Below are 22,509 nucleotides of genomic sequence, written 5' to 3'. Positions count from 1 at the left end.
TATTCTAAAAATAGTAATTTTTTTTTCTGGACTGCGTCATTCCTAGCTTATGAATAACGGTGATACGTAACTAAGTAGGAACTCAAAATTGAACCTTTCTCTGAACTGAAACCTTTCTCTTAATAAACTTCCATACTGAATAACTACTCATCATAGACTGACGCGAACTGCTTTCCTTTTTCTGCAAAGCTATCAGATATGTTTTGAAATAAGCACGAACGATTAAAGTGCGAGTCAAATGTGGCCAAAAATGTCAGTTGAAATGGAAAGGAACATTTAATCTGCCTCGGTTTCCAAGTTTGCTGTTGTTCATGGATGCAAATCTACACTATTAATATGCCTATACATTAACATCTAACTCTACAACATATACAAATTAAAATTAAAAAAATTAAAATAAGTTCACAAAAATTGGTAACTAAATGCAGGCTGAAACTTGCGGCAATTAAGAGATAAATATAAGAATAATTGTAAAAGAACTACAGTCACTTCTCCAAGTTTTATATGCATACATATCGTACCATGATGTTACTCACACGGATGTATTAGTTGCTTCCTATAAATTTACATCTTTCTCTGTATCGCAATCAGGGAGCTGGTGAAACGGAAGAAGTAAATAAATCAAACTGTTCCTGAACAATCAAAGATGCAAATTAAAGTTTAAAACTTAAAATAATCTCATAAAAACAATTAAAGCAATCTGTATCTTTATCAGTGTAACCCCTACAGGCCGAAGTAAACCGTGCAAAACATTCCAAAATTATAACATAAAAAATATAAGCAAAGTTAAAGTTTTATTTTGCGCTGACTGAGTTAAAAAAAAGAAAATAAAACATACAAATATAACCAATCCAGTGCGTAACAAAATATAAATTTATGTAAATTTGAACCCAGACAGGTCGGAGTAAATTAAAGTGAAGAATCAATTCGCTTCATTTCAACGAAAGGAACAAGTTGTACTGTTTATTTAAAGGAATGGAAAACGTTGCAATATATAACACAGAATAATTATTTTTTTTTAGAAATTCAGCAATCTAGAACGCTACAGTGTATTGAAAACGTTTTTCAAAAACATTTTGCGGAAAATAAATATGTTCGAAGAATCCAAATAATTGTGAAGAAGTTGTGAACGATCGTGGAGAATACAAAAAAGGAATTTAACAAAAATGTTATATTAATATACCTATATATAAATATATAGCTTATATATCATACCTATATATCAATTATAGGTATCCTAAAAGATAATAAATAAAGAAAACTACAAAAATTCTCAAATGTTACAGTATACAGACTCAGACAAGTAGGGTTTCTTGAGTTTTCGAAGCTGAAGTAGACCTGGTAGACTTTGGTAATAAGAGAGATATGCAATTATTAGACAGTCTAAATTAAACCTAATGTAAGAATTATGACAAGAATGTGTAATTCAACTGTGTTTAAGACATCCAAACTATATAACATGATTTAGGTATAGCCTCTCATGAAAAATAGCAGTTTGATGGTTACAATAAAAAAATAATTTTTAGATTAGGAACTGTAATTTATATACAGTGTCTCACAAAAGTGATGGGACACTTGTGCTTTAAGAAAGGAAACTAGTAAAATAAATTAAAAAAACATGTAAATATTTTTTGTGGGTGTGTTTCATACTTAAATTTAGTAACAATTATTACATAACATACATTTTCTCAAAATATTAAAATAGTGATTTAATAAAAATACAATTGTTTAGAACGGAGCAAGAAATGGCTCACATAAGTGATGGGACACTTACTTTTCCATCAAATATTTATCCAAAAATTTTACTTCTTAAAATGTTTTAATATTTTGTTGGATTTCCTTTTACTTTTGAAACGTGATTTAATCTTCTTGGGATGGATTCGGCTAATTTTTTTGTGATTTTACCCCATTCTTCTTGAAGCAATGATTTTGATTGTTGTTTTGAAGAAATGGTGTGTTTGCGAATTCTTGATTCCAATTCTTACCAAATATTCTCTATGGGATTTAAGTCTGGAGATTGTGGTGGCGTTTTTATTATTTCAGGACAGTTATACAGCAGCCAGAGTCTAACGTTCAAAGCAGTGTGCTTGGGGTCATTGTCCTGGTAGAATTTAAAATCGTTACGAAGGATCAATTTTCATGCTGAAGATTTCAAATTTTGATTTAAAATGTCCATATACTTGTACTAATCCATTTTACTGTCAATAAAAACAAGATTACCAACTCCAGCGGACGACATACACCCCCATACCATAACTCCTCCTCCATCATGTTTTACTGTTGGCACCAAGTTCTGTTTGCGAAATTCTTTCCTAGGTTTTCTCTACAACAAGATTCTACAGTCAGAACAAATATATTAAATTTACTCTCATCAGCAAATATAACTTTATTCCAGTAATCAGAGTCCTTATTTATGTTGGATTTTGCGAAAGCCAGTCTGAGTTTTCTATTCTTTTCACTTACGAAGAATTTTTTCCTGGCTGCTCTACCGTGATATCCAGCAGATCGAATTACTCTTATAATAGGCTCAGGATTAACAATTACTCCATATAATGCTTGTAAATCAGCAGCAACTTTAGGAGCACTCATTCTTGGATTTTTTTTAAATATTTTGAACAATAATTCGCTTTATTCCATTGGATAGCTTTGATGGTTGGCCAGGTCTTCTTTTATCCTGAATCATATGATTCTTTTTATATCGTTTAATGATATTGAAAACTGCTGAATGACTCATGTTAACTGTTTCAGCAGTTTCTCTAATAGATTTTCTAAGTTCAATATGCAAATTAATAACTAATTTTCGAATTTCAGGCAAAGTTTCTTTTCGTTTAGCATTTATGGCTCCACAGAGCTAAACAACACAAAATTCCAAAACAAACTGGAGAGAAAGACTGCAGACGATTTTATAAATTATTTCTAATTGCTTCTGAGTAAAAATAAAAACCCCAAAAAATATTTTTATTGTAGTACGTAGTAGTATCTAATGGTATCCTATCACTTATGTGAGCCATTTTTTGCTCCATTCTAAACAATTGTATTTTTATTAAATTACTATTTTAATATTTTGAGAAAATGTATGTTATGTAATAATTCTTACTAAATTTAAATATGAAACACACCCAGAAAAATTTTTACATGTTTTTTAAATTTATTTTATTACAGTTTCTTTTTGTAAAGCACAAGTGTCCCATCACTTTTGTGAGACACTGTATATACTATATATATAGGTGTTGTATGATCTTAAATTTATTTAATGCGAAAACTAGTAACTACTACTTGCGCAACTGCTGCAAAGTAAGTTAATAATAATTTATTTACTAAATAATATTGATTAATTGATTATATTATCTCCTAAGTATAATTATAGTAGGATTATCTTAAAAGAGTGAATCCATACTAGTAAATTATATTTTCAAAGATGTTTTGAGGTAACTTGAAAGTTAATTGTTAAAAATGTTTTAACGGGGACTGGAATTAAATCATGAATAACAAAATTTCAATTGTAAAAGGAATAAATTAAAGGCAAGAATTAAATTAAATGCATGTAATCATTGATCGGAAACTAAAAACTAATTTCTAGTATCAATTCACTCTTTTAAGATAATCCTACTATAATTATACTTAGGAGATAATATAATCAATTAATCAATGTTATTTAGTAAATAAATTATATATATATATATATATATATATTATAAGGTATTTATCCCGCCTTCTTAGCATGCCTTCGTGATGTAGTGGTCAGCACACTCGGTGCGTACTCAAAAAGGTGGTGGATGATGCATCTCCACCACCAATTTGGCAATTGGGTCCCCTAATCCCCAGTCGCCCTTTAAAAGGTTATAAAGGTATGTAAAAGTTATAAAAGGTACATAAAGGCTTTAAAAGCTTTTTCTCCCGCCTTGTTAACATGCCTTCGTGGTATAGTGGTCAGCACACTCGGCGCGTATTCGAGAGTTCCGTGGTTTGAATCCCGGCGAGAGCATTGCTCATTTTCATGTCTTCTGTTTCGAAATAACCTAATGTATGTACAATATATGTACGTGTTCTAAAATAGAAAATATAATTTAATACAGCTATTGAATATTCAGGGGGATTTTCATATAGTAGTACCCTTTTTGCGACGATGTAAGAAGCAACCTTCCGAGATATTCATGAAATCAGAGGGCTGATAGTATCTAAGAGATGGATAGCCATATGCTTTTAATCATCGTCTATAATTCGTTTCCCAATTGAGGCTGCGAATAAAGCAAGCGATGGACACTCAGATCCCTGGAATGTTCGATCGGTGTGAAATCTTGAGACTTCTGTAGTTAAAGAATTACCTGCAGCTTAGCGTAACTACTGCAGCCCTCCACGTATATATATCGTCCTACAGGAATTGTACCTCTGCTACGAACCAGAGGGGATGAGTATCAGTGGTGATTTCACACCAGATGGGTGATGAGTCACTGTCAAGCAGTATTACGTTAAAAAATAGAAGGACTGTATTTGTAACCACATCGCATCAGACACTTATGTTTTTAATACAGAAAGCGGTTGTGGTTTGTCCAAATAAACTTTCATATTGAAGCAGCCACATGGTTTGGCTTGGTTTATTTAACTATGGCAAAGCACACTAGGGCTATCTGCCTAAGGGGAGGGATGCCTTCGTGGATGACTTTCTAATTGAAACTGTCTTGTATATACGTTTCACATGGGGAAAACCAAAGCAGCCACATGAAAAGACATTACGATTCAGTTACCATGCTTCAAAGGTCATTTCTGGTCAAAGCCACGAAATAAGATCACGCCCTCGGAGAACTTTTAACCTGTTGAAACGTATATTTGTAGTGTCATCCACATAAGGATCATTTTGTTAAGGGTATTGCTACATCTAAAAATAATGCGAAGTTTATGAATCGCCTCTTCAAATCACTCTTCCATTCTTGAGATGAAATTTGAAAGTTACCTTACGTTGCTCTTCAATGAACCGCTCTAGGTCATCTCAACTAGAAAACTACAAATTCTCCATCAATTAATATTACATTTGCCAGGTGACAGAGAGCGGAGATCCTGGCAGCTACCAGAGGCAGTAGGAAATTTCTCCGCTCTCTTATCAGGAAACTTTGCTGAAACAAAAACTACTTTTGTCAGTACTTATGACCAGACAAGGACGAGAGTACATAAATGCAACATACCATGCTATCTGCAACTAAAACGTACGGTTGTTACATAAGTGAATCTGTCTAAAAATTCTCCAAGTATGACGGTTTATTTTGGGGCAATATAATGTGACTGTGAAAATAATAAAGAACGTGATAATTCTTCAATAATCATAAAGGTTTCTTTGATATTTTCACGCATCATTACATAACATAATATTTATTTCATGGAGTTAGCAAGTTTTACATGCCATGAACCCTGCATAAATTGCGGCAGAACTTATGACACCCATGAAACCAAAGTAACATTTACTTTTAACAAAGGCCTTTTGAAACTTCATTCTTTGTCATAAAAGTCAATTTACAATGCAAAATGAGATTATAACTACTTACTATATTATATTTCGCATAGATCGCATACAATGAAATAAAACCATTTAAGAAAAGCTTTATTGTGAAAGTAACTTTCTTTTCACATTCTTTAAACAGATGGTACCGAGAAGAAGAGGGTCGCCTTGTTCTCTTGACTTCAAACCATCGCATAACTCAGTTGGATGGCTCTTTAATATTGCAGTTCGTGAGTGTTCAAGATAGTGGACGATACATTTGCGTCGTGAACAACACTGCGGGAGAAGACAGATCGTTTACTCTGCTTACGGTGTCAGGTAAGAACCTTACTAACTTAATTTACTCGACTGAGCCAGCTCTTGACCTTTCTCTACAGAATGATGCATGGAGTATTCTCGGAATAGAAAGAGAAAAGACTTCAACTTGATTAGTCTTCACGTCATTAATTTGATGAGCGCAGTGGAAATGAACTCAAAGAAGATAGTGTTATGTAATTCGGTTTACTGACATAAAAGTCCGAGCAAGGAATGAATAGCAAATTACTGCAGCAGCAACTGAAAGCTTTTTCAGAAGCACAGCCTTATTTCAGGGTATAACTTAGTTATGATAAGCAAAGGTAAGAAACTGAAAGAGTTCAATCTCACATTATTTTAACTGGAATTAAGGATATTACGGATATTTAGTATCCGTTTATTAAATGAAATTACCGAAGTTATCCATTTTAACTTTCTATCCATTAGATTTTTGGATTTTATTAATTGTCGAATAAAATATTAAATTTTGTCATTATGAAGCCAGAATAATCGTTGTTGATGTGAATGCTAAATTCCAGATCAGAAATAAAATGAAATATCATCAGTTAGCATCCGGAACTGTATGAAATCAAGAACAATTTTAACTTTATTTTTTTAAATACTGCGTCTGTCTTTAAATTTTTGAAAACAGGAAAAAGTGTCAAAAATGTAAAAATTAATTTAAAAAATCATGCAAATTTCAAAATACTTAAAAAGCTATATTTCTTTCTGTAAGCTAACTAAAATACGTCGAACACTTTATACATCTTCACCTGTAGTTTAAATTATAAACTTCCATATCTCTGGTTGATTCTGGTTGACTTCCATATTTCTGGTCTTGTTGGTGTGATTAATCTTACTTGTTTGAATTTGTAAGGTTCCCCTTAGTTTATTTGAATTTTGGTATCTTTTCTGAGTTCTCTAGTTTCCTTGTATTTCCTCGCCAGGATGCTAATTAAATAGGTGAAAAAGTATTTAAAAGGGTGAAACGAGAAGGTCCGACATAGCAGGTTTGCTATTTTGTCTTCCAGCTGTTAATCTTAGTAGTGGCTACGTATTCTGCCAATTTATTTAGTCTCGCCGGTGTAGGTTGCTGATTCAGCCTGTTAGTTTAAATTAAATTATGAAGACTAGCACTACTCCTTACCTATTGAATTTATTTTTAAATTATTATTTTTAAGGTCGCACCGGAAGTAGTCGGTGTTCTTGTGAGCACGAAATCCGTGCCATTCTGTTAAAGAGTCGTGATAAATAAAAAGGGTTTGTTGCACCCTTTCCCTAATTTGTTATTCTTCACGCTTGTACGAGAACTCGCCAGGCTAAACTTTGAGATCTCGACACTTTGTAGGATAACCAAAAAGAGCAGATATTATAAGCTAATTAGAACAAGCCCACGAAATTCATCTCGGCGAAAATACAAGATTACATCTGCTGTTGTCAAAAGCCTTGAGCACCATATAGGTGACGAGTTTTCTCATTTCTGCTCCAGTTTTGAAAGAGGGCACGTCGGGGTATGTGTTTGAGGGTCTCCCACCTCTCGAGATTCCTTTCGGATCTTCATATATTTTGAGTGTCCCCATGCTGCACAGATACTATACATTTGGAAACAACCACGCTTTCTCTATTATTCGAAACTTGTGTCCTACGGTACAGCAGTCAGCATTACACGCACATTCCCGTCTGGGCGGCGCTCTGCTTTTAATTAATTGCGATGAGGAGGTGAACGGTACTAAAATCTCACGAAGTCAACAATAATCTTTGTTCCTTGGTTTCATATCAAGCTATCATAACTTTATTTATTTTAACTCTGCATAAATCTAATCTAAGGTAGTTAATTTTAATGTTCTATAACTTTTTCTAAAAAGATTTTAAAAAAATTCAGTATCCGCATTTGCTAACATTTCAGCTTTTTAAAATCTGTGTCTACATCACTTGCTTTTCTAATATTTGCAAACGGCTGATAAGTGCTAAAATTCTTTTAAATAAAATAAAATTTCGTCAGCGTTTACAGGACGTAATAAGGGTTAATATCCTCATCCAATGGAGATGTTTCTTAGCTAATTGAGAATAAATTTAGAAAAAAAGATGAATATAAAAGGTTTCAGATTTTACCTGCCGGCCAAAGGAATTTGTGATGTTACACTCTCGCTGAGATCGCAGTTAGTCTGATCTTGTACTCATGTCTCACTTCTGCTAACCGATTTTTTCGTTTTGTGAGTATGTGTGCGTCTACATCGTTTTCTTCTCACTTACCCCACATACAGTTCAACAAAAAGTTTAGAAGCACAATTTTTAAAAGCTGCTTCTCAGCATATGTTTAGAATTCTCAATGTATTGCTCAGGCTTGGCATATAATTTTATATTTTTTCAGATCCTCATACCAATATCCAGTTTTATTAATAAGATAGCTAATAAATTGTTTTTCCCCTTTTCATTATTAACTTTTAATGTATTAACTTCATTTATTAAATATCACGTTCATGTTACTTATACCACAAAAAATTCAGTGCAACAGATGATGACAAAATATTTAAAAACAGCATATATTTAGAAGTCCCAACATTTAGAAGTGTTAGAGATTTCCATACATATTTTTTTTTATATCCGTTATATTATTTCTTCAAATATTAACAGTTCGCGTCCAGCCGCCTAAAATAATTACCATAAAAAGGAAAAGATGTATAATGATTTCAATGAGTACAGCTTGTGTAATTTAATAAAAATATTGAATATTTCCAATTAAATATTTGATTATTATAATACATGTTTTCTAAATCAATTACATTAAAAATTAGGAAAACATTTTCTTAAAAACCGCGTTTATTGCATTTTCGCTTAATTTATTTCTCAATGACCTCTTTCAGATTAAATTTGAAAGCAACTTAGGTTTTACTGAATGGCAGCATTCTGGCAAGTGGGAATAATTACCCTATTTTATTTCTGACCGCGGCAACGCGTTGCTTTCTCACAGCCGAGTTTCTTAATTAAAACTGAAAGATTTACATTTTTTCGAATGGCAACAGGCTTTCGTGATAGAGGTAAAAATGTTTTACTTCGAAAGATGTTGCCACAGCTCGCTCTCAAACCGTTGAGATTCATCATATTTCATCAACATTTTACGAAATATGCAATAAATAATAAAACTAATTCGAAATTCAGAATACGGGCTTCCAGATGCACATATTCTGGTGGAACATTACGGTATTCAAAATTTGATGCCTCTAAGCATTCTGGAAATACGACGATATTTGGTGGCAAAAATTTGAAATCGCCGTTTTCCCACAATGCTAGAAACATAAAATAGATACGTACAGATTCTTCATTATTTTATTTTTTTAAAAAAACAATACAGGGTGATAATATTTGGGGAAAAAATTTGAAAAAGGGATACCGCATTTATAGTGAAACAGCGCAAAAACCTTTTTCGAGACTATTACCCCTATTTGGGCTAAAAACATTCTAGAAATATTCAGATTTTGACACTCGCCTAAATTGTGTATTTTACGTTCCGTATGGTTTATCGGTAGAGATTATCAGTAGAGATGCCGCAGGTAGAATAGTGATTCATTTTATAGGATATTTGATGAATATGCTTGTATACTAACTTAAGAAGATTATATATCTTATAACTTTATAGTATATGATATAGAAAAAGGAAAAACTATATCGTAAAATTCTAGAAAATACTTAATGTTTTAATTAGATATATGATGAATTAAATACATTTTTACTTACAACATTCATATTAAAATAGGAAAAATAATATTAAGAACCTTATCTATTATTTTTAAATAGTTTAGCTTGGATTAATAACAGATAGGTTAAATATGAAAAATGTATCAAACCTTTTTAAAAATCGTAACAGGTTCGAACGAAAAGTGAAACAACGTAGTGAACGCAAAATCGAGTTTCGAAACTAGTAGCTCTTATAGGATAATAATCACAGTACGGAAATGCGAGAAATGAACAGTAATTTTATACTGGAGGAATGAAGAAGCAGCATTTATACTAAGCATTTGGATGAAAAATAAATAATCTAGAGCTTCAGGAAGAAAGGTTTTGGTAGATTTCGTAGAATTTGAATGTCCGAACCCTTACCACATGCCGAGGCAACCTCCAAACTCTTACTCGCATTCAACGTTTTAGTCGATCACCATTTTACCAACACAATATGTTTCAGCTAGCTCTCAAATTTTCGAATAATACAGATTCGATTGTTAAACTTTAAAAAGATCCATTGCCTAAAAAAAAGTAATTATAGCAACATGTAAGAAATGTCTGTAGTCTGATATAAGCAATTATGCTGAGTATTTTCAGTTAACAACTACGAATATATGCCGTCTAAAGTTCCGTGATGGTGACTGCATTCTGACGCATTGCTTATTTTTATTTCCTTTGTTACTTGGAGTTCATTTCAGACTTTTCCATTGACATTCAGCGTTTGATTTTAACCTTTCACAATATGCATGTATAGAATAAAAACACAATAATTAAATTAAAATTAGGTTATGAGGGGGGTTAACATTCCAACAGGAAAATTATATATTAAAATCAAACCAAAAACTACTCAAAATCGGAAGAATTAAATAAAGTCAATAAAATATAGTAAAACTTATATAAATACATAAAAGTTTGAAAATTCTTTCGTCATTTTCGAGGAGCAGCTGAACAATTTTCTGCAAAGCTACGTTTCTGAATTATATCTAGATAATTGTGAATACTGAAACATTTCAAAATCAAAATAAAATATTATATTAAATTAAAAGTAGTTAAATTTAAATTAAAATAATCAAACTGTCTAAAAATACAAAAAGTAAAAGTTTAAAAATATTTCGAGTTATATAACATATAAAGTTCTCGAGTAAGAAGTCAAGTGTTCTCGAAGAAGTAACCACAGAAATCAGTGGGTAAATAAAAGCAATGTGCTCTCAATAAATTTCGAACCAAAGAATGAGCAAAATTGCTAAATAAACTTGTAAAATCGGGAAAACATGGTAAAAAGGAATAAATGAAAGGTAAATGGAAAATGTTATACACCTAAAACTGGGAAAATTTAAGATAAAGCACAATGAATTAATTCAAATAAATGAACTTAAAAGGAAATTTAAAACTGAATGAAGTAACACCTGCGCATAATGATATTTGTAAATATTGAGAATTATGCTAAGAAAACGCAGAGTTAAATTTTACGCTGTAGTGTAATTAAAAGGAAATCATGCACAGCCAAAACTGAGTTCAGGTACAAAGACTGAAATTAGTGTAAAATTGGTGTAAAACTGAATAGGAGCAAATTTCTTTTTATTAAATTAAAACCTAAAAATGTATAAAATAATAATATTAACTTTTTCAAAATAAAAATTATATAATATAGATAGAAATCAAAGTTAAATTAATTGAAGTAAATTGTGCCAGAGAAAGTCCAAAAATTACGTTTTTTGCATGCAAAAGTATACTTTGTGGGTAATGAGTGATAGAAAAGTTGTGAAACATATAAAAGATGCTTTAATAATAAAATATCTTTAACTACTTGGCGTATAATAGGACTGGAATAGAAATTGCCATTTGTTAGTAACAAATATTAGGGGGCTATTTACATATTTATAAATTTACAAGGATATTTGCATTTGTTACACACACACATATATGCACAAATGGTTTTAATACTTGGCTGGAAAACAATTATTCGGAAATGGCCAAATCCATAAATCTACTGGCAGTTTCACCACAAACAGTGTTGCCAATGTGCAATGTTGCCAATGTGCCGTATAACCAGCACGAATGGAGGAAGCATTTAAAAATACACCAACTATTACGCGAGAATCAAAACCATACATTTGGTTTAAAAATATCGGTCAGCCTCTGCTAACCCCTATACTAGCGTAGATTTTGCATCGTTCTAATACACTGCTCAAAACAATTAAAGGATATTGCGGTTTTAGGTGGATCATGTGGCTGGGAAACTTTTTAGCTGATTGATACATGGTCAACAGACGTAGTAGGTTATATGAGAATAAATTACACATGTTTGGCAGAAAAAAACGCATTTTATTGCGCATTTGTGTACAAAAGAAAAAAAAAAAAACACAATTTGTGCATATGAGAAAAAAAAAAAAAAAGAAGAAGAAGAAAAGGTATTTTCTTCAAAGGAAATCATTTTCAGTAGGGGGTAGGGTTTCCACGGACGGCCAGCAACGTTGAACAATCTTTGAACATTGAGACATGGAGAACTTTGAGGCATGGAGTCAATGAGGTTATTAATCACGAGTTGGGGTATTCTGCCCCACTCTTGCAGAAGAGCTCTTTCCAGTTCTTGGAGAGTTTGTGGGGGTGGTTGGCGGCCAGAAACTTGTCTTCCTAGAACGTCCCAAACGTACTCTATTGGATTCATGTCTGGAGAACACGCTGGCCATTCCATTCGTACAATTCCGTCCTCGAAAAGGAAATCCTCCACCAGGCTAGCACGATGTGGCCTGCAATTATCGTCCATTAATATGAAGTCATCTCCGATTGCTGCAGCGTAAGGGACTAAAATAGGTCTGAGGATGTCATCCCTATATCGGCGACCAGTCAGAGGTCCATCTCGAATGATGTAGAGGTCTGTGCGCCCGTCAATGGAGATGCCACCATACACCAACACTCCCCCACCGCCAAATCTGACACTTTCGTACATGAACGCAGGTTTATTCCTACTGCCACGGTCCCTCCAGGTGAAAATACGCCTATTATCAGGATGAACAGAAAAACGGGACTCGTCAGAAAAAAGAACATTGCTCAATTCATTTCTCCCCCAGTTCACATGCTCTGTTGCCCACTCCCTGCAGTCGCGACGATGCCTTGATGTTAGTCTAACAAATACCATCGGTCGGCGAGCATACAGACCTACACCATGGAGCCGTTTTCGGACAGTCTTAGTTGAAACCGTGGTTCCAGTAGCCGAGCGAAGGTGTTGTTGGAGAAGAGTATCATTCATAATTCAGTGTCTCTGAGCCGTTAACACTAAATAACGATCTTCATTGGCGTTTTTGCCTGTCTACGACCCTGCCCTGGTCTTCGGCCTGCACTTCCAGTTTCCAAAAAACGGTTCCAGATCCTGGAAATCACACTTTGTGACACTCCAATGGCTTGTGCTACTTCGGCTTGAGTTTGGTCCTCTTCTAACCTACCAACAACTCTCGAAGCTTCTGAATCGGTTAAATGACTTCGCTGAGACATCTTACTCATCGAAACAAAGCAGTCACTGAATGCCGATCATCCTTGTCTTCATTGTCTTTTATTCAGTTGAAAGTCAAATTTCGTTCGCTGCCGCTGAAGCGACGTTTTTAACGTCAAACTCAAAATTAGCATCCTGCACAGTTTGAAAATCAGAAAAATTTGCATTTGTGATTCTCTTCTTCCATTTTGGGAAAAAAAAATTCGCTTATATCTTTATTTTATATAAAACTTACAATATCCTTTAATTGTTTTGAGCAGTTTATTTTGCTCTTTCTACTGCAATAAAAATTTGTTATTTTTAATAATGCTGTATAATTTATTTTTAATTATGATACATTTACATTTAAATACTTATTCATAATACGCATTTGGGAAGAAATTTTTATCTTGCTATATTTTCCATGGGATTTTAACTAGAACTAATAAATGAACATGTAATAACTTAAGAATGAAATTTCCTAAAATGACCTCTTACGCTTCTCGAAAACGTTTCCTTCTGCAGAAATAAATACTGCCATGAGAACATAACTATCACTGATTCTCAACTACATTTTTAAATATTCCCAAATATACTATTTATTTTCAGAGATGATCATCTATGGGAGATATTTGCCATGATAGATATCACTGCAAGTATTTATATTTACGCTTTGCAGCTCTAAATCTTTCAATGTTTTAACTAATTAACTTGGCTTACTTTATACAAACATAATATAATAAATTCCGAGGGTTAAATTTTACGGCTAGTCTTACCTTAAACGAGCATGAACCCTAAGCAGGGATGCAGTGACATTCCTTCTGTCAACATAAATTAGTAGAAAATGTAAATATTCAAATTCATTATTTAGCATTACTGCATATATAGCAACTCAGAATTTTCACATTGTATTGCCTTTCTTAAATCTTCCTGTTAATTAAATCTTACGTACTATTCGAAAATAGATGTTATTTATGCAAAGTACCCTACGTGTAAGTGTATGTTATATAGTATGTGTACAATACATAACTTTGTTGCTGTTGAAAATAGATCAAAGAAGTCCGCAACGATAAATTTAGTGATCTTAGTTACGAATTACGTTTATATTTCTGTTCGTATAGTTTTAAACTTTGACTTTCGAGCACATACTGTAGGATGTGCTTTATGCAGTTAATAATGCGTCATTTCAGGAAATATGATACAATGTAATATTAAAAACACAAGACATGATACAATGTAATATTAAAAACACAAGACATGATACAATGTAATATTAAAAACACAAGACATGATACAATGTAATATTAAAAACACAAGACATGATACAATGTAATATTAAAAACACAAAATAACTTCAAACACATATTGAAAATTTCTTTATTTAAAGAAAACAGAATAAAATTCGAGTAATGTAAATTCATGAGTGAAGATAGTACTGAATTTTTGTGAGAAAATTTATGAAATATACCAGGAGTCAGCAAAGAAAACTTCCACGCAAATGTGTGTTAGTGTTGTGAATGAATTTCTTATACTCATTTCGTTTGCATTCAGCATTTAGATACTGTGCGTTATGGGTGAACTTCTGAAGATGACATCTTTGTGTTAATTTAATCAAAACAAAGAATATGCTGAATGCTATCCTTACGAAACAGTGGTGAAGAAGAAAAAGAGTAGTATAGAGCTCTGAAAAAAAAACAATTAACAAGGCGAACAAAGCGTTTTGAGTTCTTTCCAACTGTGTATAATCCAATGCAATAAAACTTAGATTTTGAATACATGTTTCATTTCTTTTTTCATAACTTTTTCTTAAATAAAAATGTTGTTGTTGTTTCTTATCCCCGTGACCAGCAGAGCTAGATCAGGTCCATGAGCTCATTCACCCTGAAAGACAATAAAAATATATATCTTTAGATATCAATACTTTTTAGACAACAAAAATGCATTTACCGATATAGCCTTGTTGAACAAGGCCACATTTCATGTTACCGGTCAGGTGAACAGGCGCAGTTACAGTTACTGGAGAAAGAAAACTCTCATGCCATTATTCAGTATAGGAATGCGGGGAAGTCAGAAAGTGGATGTGTGGCGCTGTCTGATGACGACCGTCATGATTGAGGTGTTGTTTTATACAGAACCCAGGATCACCTTATATGCTGAAAATTTACGTAGTTACATAACTGCTGGCAAGGGATGCCCACTCGCAGTCTAGATCTAAAATCGCTGAACAGTGGCCGTTCCGACATGGGTTCATTTCTAAATGAAGGGCTGGCTGCAAGGGTGTTTTCTTGGGTTTTCCCATGTGTGATGTATAGACTAGCCAGCTTAACTTAGAAAGCCCTCCACAAACGGCATCCCTTAGGCAGATAGCCCTAGTGTGCGTTGCCGTAATCATTTAAAGCCAAAAAAAAAATTCAGCAGGATGATTCTCAGTACAGCATAACGTTCGATGCTGAGTGAATTGCTACGTGATTGGTAAAGGCAGACATACGCCATAACCCACACGTTCGCCCTTTAGATTATTTTCTCTGGAATTATGAGAGAAAACAGAGTGCATTTGACAACTTTAGCCGCTATAGCTGCTCTACGTGGACGAATTAAGGCATCACATGTAGGCATAATCTGAAGCAAAAATGGCATAGTGGTACACTTGCCGTTTCAGTAATTATATTCAGTTATTTAAACCGCAATATAATAAGCACCTTGATTTATGAATTATGTGTTATGTTAATTGTCTTTCTTTTCCACCACTTCATTCGCAGGCGTTATGTGTACTTGTTCATCCAGAATGGAAATTTGATTTCCATAAAATGTTCCAACTTTCTATTGTAGCTAGTCTCTCTGGTTTCACCTAAGCAGCACAAGCCATTGAACTTTGTCATGATAAGGAGTGAAATATCCCACTTGTCATTGGCATGAACTATGAGCACTATATAATTGACAGTTTTGCCCAGTTCCGCCCATATTTTGAAGGCGAACACACCGGGGGGGGGGGGTCCCAGGGTCTCCTGCCCTTCTCCATCTACCGCCAAACCACTTGAGAAAACTTTTGCTTCATAATATATTTTAAGTGTTCCCATGCTGCAGAGACACTGAACATTTACAAACATGCATGGCTTTTTAGAGATTCCAACCCGGGCCCATTAGTACGCAGTCGTTAGTGACATGAATATATAACATGAATACAAAATGGTTTCTTTAGAAATTCTTCAACGAACGTACACATTTATTTAGCAGATAACATTCCTTTTATCAGCGATAATTTTACAATATAATGAACAAAGAAACAAATTAGTTGTAAGGCATTTATTTATTTTATCGAACCAGTTATTTTGTGTTAAACATGTTTACTGTCATTCTCCCTTTCCGTTTTTCTGCCAGAATGCTAATTTTTAGTTCTCAGATACACAAACGATGTAGAAAAGACTATATTTAAAGGGAGGTTTTAGATTGTTAAAAAAGTGATTTCTGCCTGCTAAAGGCCACATTACCAGTTGAAATTATACGATAGCAGTCTGTCTTCGGCTTTCGTTTATTCTTGCTACTAGTGCTCGTGACGCCGGTGTAGATTTGAGCCAATCTTCGCCCTAATCATTTCTGTGTAGTCCTTAGCTAACTGAAGACTTAGTTTTAATTTACAATTCCTTAAATTTGAGTTACACCATAAATGTTAGCTGGTTTTGTAAACACAAGTGCTCAGCTATTTGTGTTCTTAATACAAGTGCTTGTTAAGCTCTTCTTACGTTTCCTGTTTGATTAACAAGACATAGCGGTAATTCCCTTTAGTCTTCCAGAATCTCGACTTGGTATACATTTTCCAAAAAAGCTGAAACTTGTTATAAAGACTACTGAAAATTTAAAAAAAAAAAATGTTCTTGGTAAAATATTGAAAGAGAATATATTTGCTGCATATATTTTATATTTATTCAAACATAAATAATACTACATGGGTATAAGAATAGAAAAGAATGCCGATTTAAAAATAACATACACTAAGAGAAATTTTTTTTTATTACAAATTATTTATTTTAAAACAAAACAAAATTCCTTACGATTGCGTGTCCCAATATTGTGGCATTTTTAAATATACAAAACTTTATTTTTCCTGTTATCTATTTAATTAGGTCTCTTATAATACATATTTGCGCTCTGAAAACTAGCCATTCTGCATTTAAATTCGGCAGTTACGGAAGATGCAAATGACATCAGTACAGTGAAACTTCTAATGCTCACTGGAATTCAAATTTGTACAACGCGGAGTTCTAACCTAGTTCTTATGTTTATAGAAGCAGATGCAATTCTGCCTAACAACGTTTTGTAATATTATGTATAGAAATTTAATATATTATTTTAATTCAATATTGTTTGTCTTCCTTACCATGTGCATACATAAATATGTTTGGTTATCAGATAAATATTATTAATATGCTTATTTTGATCTATAGTTTCTTATTTCCTTGAGAAAATTAATTGTTTCATTACTGTGCTTTTAGTGAATCAAAAGATAATAACTAAAGATAAATAACGATGCATTCTAAACTTCCCTCGAGATGATAATTATACATTCCTTACCCAATCGTTTGAAATAACTATTAATTTACTCCCCAAGCGGCCTGCACATTTTTCTCTTCTCAAAGTCAGGATTTATTTTATTTTATTCTTTTTGCGAAGAAAATACGCAAGCATTAAAGACCCGAATTTAGTTTTGGATAATTATTAATTTTACTTTGCTAATATGAATTAAAAAACGAATTTTGCTCTAGTTTATTCACGAACGCTTTCTATCTTTGAAATAATATCAATGCTTTTTACTTTTTGCAGTTGAATAATGAATGATAAGACATATTTAAATGTATATTTAGGGTTGTCTTAGCATCTTATTAGAATAACCATGTTGTTGTGATTTAGAAGAAGAATTCCCTTGTCAGGTATTTCTCCCACTTTTCTGTCGTGCCTTCGTGGTTTAGTGGTTCTGCACGCTGGGCCGGTATTCCAGAGGCCGTAGTTATGCACGCTGGGCCGGTATTCCAGAGGCCGTGGTTCGATTCCCGGCAAAGGCGGTTGCTAATTTTTCCTCTCTTCGGCTTCCAAAAAATCCTAATGACTCTATAGTGGCACCCAAACTAAAAGAGTGTTGGATGATAACTCTCCACACACAGGATTTGGCGATTGGGTCCCCTAAAACTCCAGTCACCCTTTAAAAAGGGGAGTATATAAGGTATTTCTCCCACTTTCCGAGCATGCCTTCGTGGTATAGTGATTCTGTACGCTGTACTGGTATTCCAGAGGTCCATGGTTCGATTCCCGGCGAAGGCGGTTGCTAATTTTTCAATCTCTCTTGCTTCAAAAAATACCTAATGTCTCTACAGTGGCGCCCGAACTAAAAGGGTGTTGGATGAGGTTTCTCCACACCCAGAATTTGGCGACTGGGTTCCCTGAAAATCCCAGTCGCTCTTTAAAAAGGGGATTATATACTCTTCAGGCTCCGAAAAATCCTAATGTCTCTACATCCTTACAGACGGATTCGAGATTTTCTTCTTCTCTTCACCTTCCACTGACCTCTCCAGTGTACTTTCATTTCGACAAAATATTCTTGGTAAAATTTTTTTAAGTGTCTTAATTCCAAAATAACGCAATATACATTTTCAAATATTCACGCCTTCTCCGATTTTCGTATCCACTGAGGGAAATTATGACAGTTCGCTAACCAGGGGCGTGGTCTTAGGGCATGTGATGCATGCGGCGCATGCTTATAAATTTGGAATAGAAAAAAAAAAAAAAAAAAAAAACTTTTAACTCAATTTAATGATAAAATAGATATTAAACTGTGAGAATGGAAATTTCGCACACCACATTTATCAGCATGGATACTACAGTAACATTAATCGCAACTGTCACGTGTATATAAACACCCGTCAAACGGGTCTTTCTATCTTTTTGTTGACTACGGCACGCACGAGTATGGGAGGCTGCGACCCTCGCATATCTCACACTTATGGAGTGACGTCGTTCTTTTTGATGGAAAACATCTTTCTTTAAAAGAAATTATAATTGTTTCGAATTTCAACTTAAAATTATTTCATTCTTCCATTCGATACATTTTCTAAGAAATTTTGGGAATTTTTAATTCTGGCAAACGCATTTGTACTTTAAATCAATATTCCTACAATCCCTTTCATGTTCAGAACATACAATACATGACAAAATTTCCGTTTTTTTTTTTTTTTTTTCCCGAACTCCAAAACTTCTGTTCTTTCTTCCTATACGGCGATTTCTTCATCGAAAGCTGTGACATCTTCTTTTTCATCAATACCTTCGAAATAGCTGTTTCTTAAGTTTCTAATGTCCATTTGAATACTTTGAAGCAATCTACATTTTATTTGAATTTTGGTTTTGTTTATGCTATGATTATAGTCCTTAACTATGTTTTCTAACTTAGTTTTGCTTTTAACGCTGTTTTACTTCTATCCCCTCCAATGCCAGCATTTTGTTCTCTGTTCCGGCTTAATAGCCAGTCGGTATACTATGTTTCTATAATTCTAAACTGAATGACTGGATTCGATAACACATTTAGTACTACTGCACGTTGCTTAAGCCAAAACTAGAGGTCAAGTGAGAGTTTCGTTCTCTCTACAGCAGGTGGCGTTGTACTCTAACTTAAAAATTACTACAAATGATATTAATTTTAATAGGAAAATTGAATGAATGAATAGAATGCTTTTATTTGTCATATTTTACCACATTTGTAGTTTTCGGAATAACTTGTATGTAGAAACAGTATTATAGATATTCTTATTCTTAAGACCCAAGGCATAAAAAATCAGTCGAGAATTTAGAAGAGGACAGTAAGTCAATCCCGCCGAAATTTATAATGAAAAGTATTAAATCTTTTTAATTATATGTTATTTAAATAATGAATTTTACGCTTAAGAAAATAATTTATTGATGAATATTGTTCTTTAAGTGGCAGCCACAAAACTTTTAAAATTAATTTTTATGAGCTCAATTTATTTTTAATTTTCTTAATCATTTTTATTTTCTCAAGTAAACACTTCTTTTCTTCAGAGAGCACATTTCATTTTATTCATTCCTTGTGGCATTTTCTGCATTCTAATAAACGTTTTTTCTCAGTAGCTTATGTTACTAGTTTGAAAACAAAGAAGCTACGTCATCGAGTCATATTTACAGACAACTGATTTCTGGCATTAATTATCGTTTACAAAACTTCGCACAAAAGAAATTGTTTAGTTTTATAAAATTGATTATTGCTTTACTTCTAGCTATTGAATTTTGAATGAAATATGTTTTATACTTTTTAGAAAAGTGTTATTCGTACTTTTCTCTCATTCTGTAAATAGCAATTTACCTCTATTTGCATTAGATTTTTATAAAATCTTACAAATATAATGGATTCTAAAATTCTGCCATAAAAAGCAAATACATACTTTCTTTGTTCTGCATTTACGATGGTTTTCATAAAATTTCTAACAATTGTAAACAGAATTGAAAGGATTGTCTGTACCATATCTGCTCTAGGACATAAAACAAATGAATATAAAAAAGTATGTGTTTTATACTTCGCAGTCTCACCTTCAGTTTCTTTATCAAAAATCCAGGGAATACATTCAGATACAGAGGATACAATTTCTGTTCTAAACAAGCGTCATTTTATAATACAAATATTTGAAAAGAGATCTCTGTAAGAGGTTTATTTTTATGCTTTGATGAAGTATTCAGTTCCATTTCTTCTATATAGAATTTTTCTTTCTCTTAGTACTCAGACCGTAATATTCAAAAATGGATAAGCAAATATTTATTACGTAATAAAATTCATTTTAATATCATAACATATACTAAATATTTGTTTTGTGATGTTTTTAAAGACACAAACGTCTTACATATGCTTAAAAGCACAACAGCGGTTTTCATAAATTTCAAAGATTTGAAACTAGAGCCCAGTTATGATTTGAAAAATTAAAATGGATTATCTTCGAATTTTTTTCATATATTCAAACATATAGTATTTAGTTAGGTGTTTCTGAGATTTAAATATGAATTCTTTATTTAAACAAATATGGTACAGGTGTTTTATTTGAGTTTACACAAAAGCGGGATTATTTACTTTGAATAATTTTAAATTATCAAATGCAATACTTGTACGTACGTGTGGCAACTTAACTGGAAGACGTTTCTGCATTTAAAATAACGTAAGTATGCTTTTGTACATTATTTAGAATTTATTTGCACATTTTGTTCGCCTGTTATTTTAATATATCGCCCGAAAATTGCCATAAAGGTAAACTCTTCTTTTTATCATTGTGACAGGAAGTAAGATTGTATTCTTTATTTATTTATTTATTATATAACACCCTTATAAATTGTTTGAAGATATGAACTATTCTTATATAATTGATGTAACGTGAATAATGTAACGTGTATTCAATAATATAACAGTACACAGAATAATGTAAATTCATACCACTTTTAAAAAGCGAAGTGTGTAAAAAAATAAACTATTGAGTTAATTTCAGACATGCAGAGTAGGGATCTTCAAAGTTTCACGCCTGAGAGCAACATAGATAAATTCATAAAGATCCGCGTGCGACATGTCTTTCAAAAAATAATATAGTCTGACAATTTATAAAAAAAAGGAGGTTTGCTTTGTAAGACTACAGTTGATTCTAGGCGAAAAGATAGTGTTACCGATTTGTATAGAAAACTTACATTACTGACGGGATATGGTAGTTACTTTATTTTTAATGTGAAATTTGACACTGTATTTGCTTGATTAAAGCTTCAATATCTTATCTATATTCAATATAATTAATCTGTATTTCTGTAATTTCCTCCAAATGTCTGTCTGTCAGCAGTGTTCTTGTTTTTGACTTTAGGATTTTCATTTTACTAAAAGGCTGTTCACATATGTAGGTACTGCCAAAGAAAGAAGACATGAAGAGTGGATGTTTATGAATTCGTGGATAATTGTCTTCGGTCACGTGCTTCGAATAAAAATTAATTAAAGTAGAATTTTCAAGAAACTTGTGTTTTATTGCAGTCACACTGTAAATCTATAAAGTCTAATTGAAGTTCATGTGGAACACTTCCAACTTCTACTGAAAATGGCGAGCAGAACATTTCTAATAAAAATTTGATTTTCACGAAAATCGGAAAATCTGCTTTTGAATTCCTCTTTGAAATCTGAAATGCATTGTACATAATTATTTGAATTCCATGTTGTAGATTTCATCACACACTCCATCAATTTTAGAAAAGTGAGTGGAATTTTTACTTAGCTACTGACTTTCCCACAGGATTAATTTCGTCTCAAAAGCTTTCATAAAGTAATAAAGATTACATGTAAGCGATAGTTCAAATCATTAAGATTATCAGGTTCTGTGTTCCTCCTTACTTGCTTTGGGAACATTAAATGACCTGACTTGGAACAGGGAGCTTACTAAAGCTATGTTCAATAAATGTGGGAAGTAGACAATACACACAAGAAGGGTATACGAAACCCTTCATTTTTCTCTCTTTACAA

The 22,509-nt window shown here is 32.8% G+C and overlaps 1 protein-coding gene across 2 annotated transcripts in view; it reads left to right on the top strand.

Annotated features, from left to right (window-relative positions):
* Positions 1-22,509, top strand: part of LOC118201867 (cell adhesion molecule Dscam1-like) — a 476,421-nt gene that overhangs the window by 247,817 nt on the left and 206,095 nt on the right. For both annotated transcript variants that reach the window (XM_085815870.1, XM_085815871.1), the window contains exon 6: positions 5,634-5,809. In XM_085815870.1, coding sequence (XP_085671996.1) covers positions 5,634-5,809 — 176 coding nt within the window. The remainder of the gene's footprint in view (positions 1-5,633; positions 5,810-22,509) is intronic.

The sequence above is a fragment of the Stegodyphus dumicola genome, chromosome 4 (genome assembly GCF_044657685.1).
Source record: "Stegodyphus dumicola isolate Sdum_Otavi_A_Nest chromosome 4, ASM4465768v1".
Classification (NCBI taxonomy): domain Eukaryota; kingdom Metazoa; phylum Arthropoda; class Arachnida; order Araneae; family Eresidae; genus Stegodyphus; species Stegodyphus dumicola.
The sequence above is the reverse complement of the archived record's forward strand: the minus strand, read 5'-3'. Positions and strand labels throughout refer to the sequence as shown.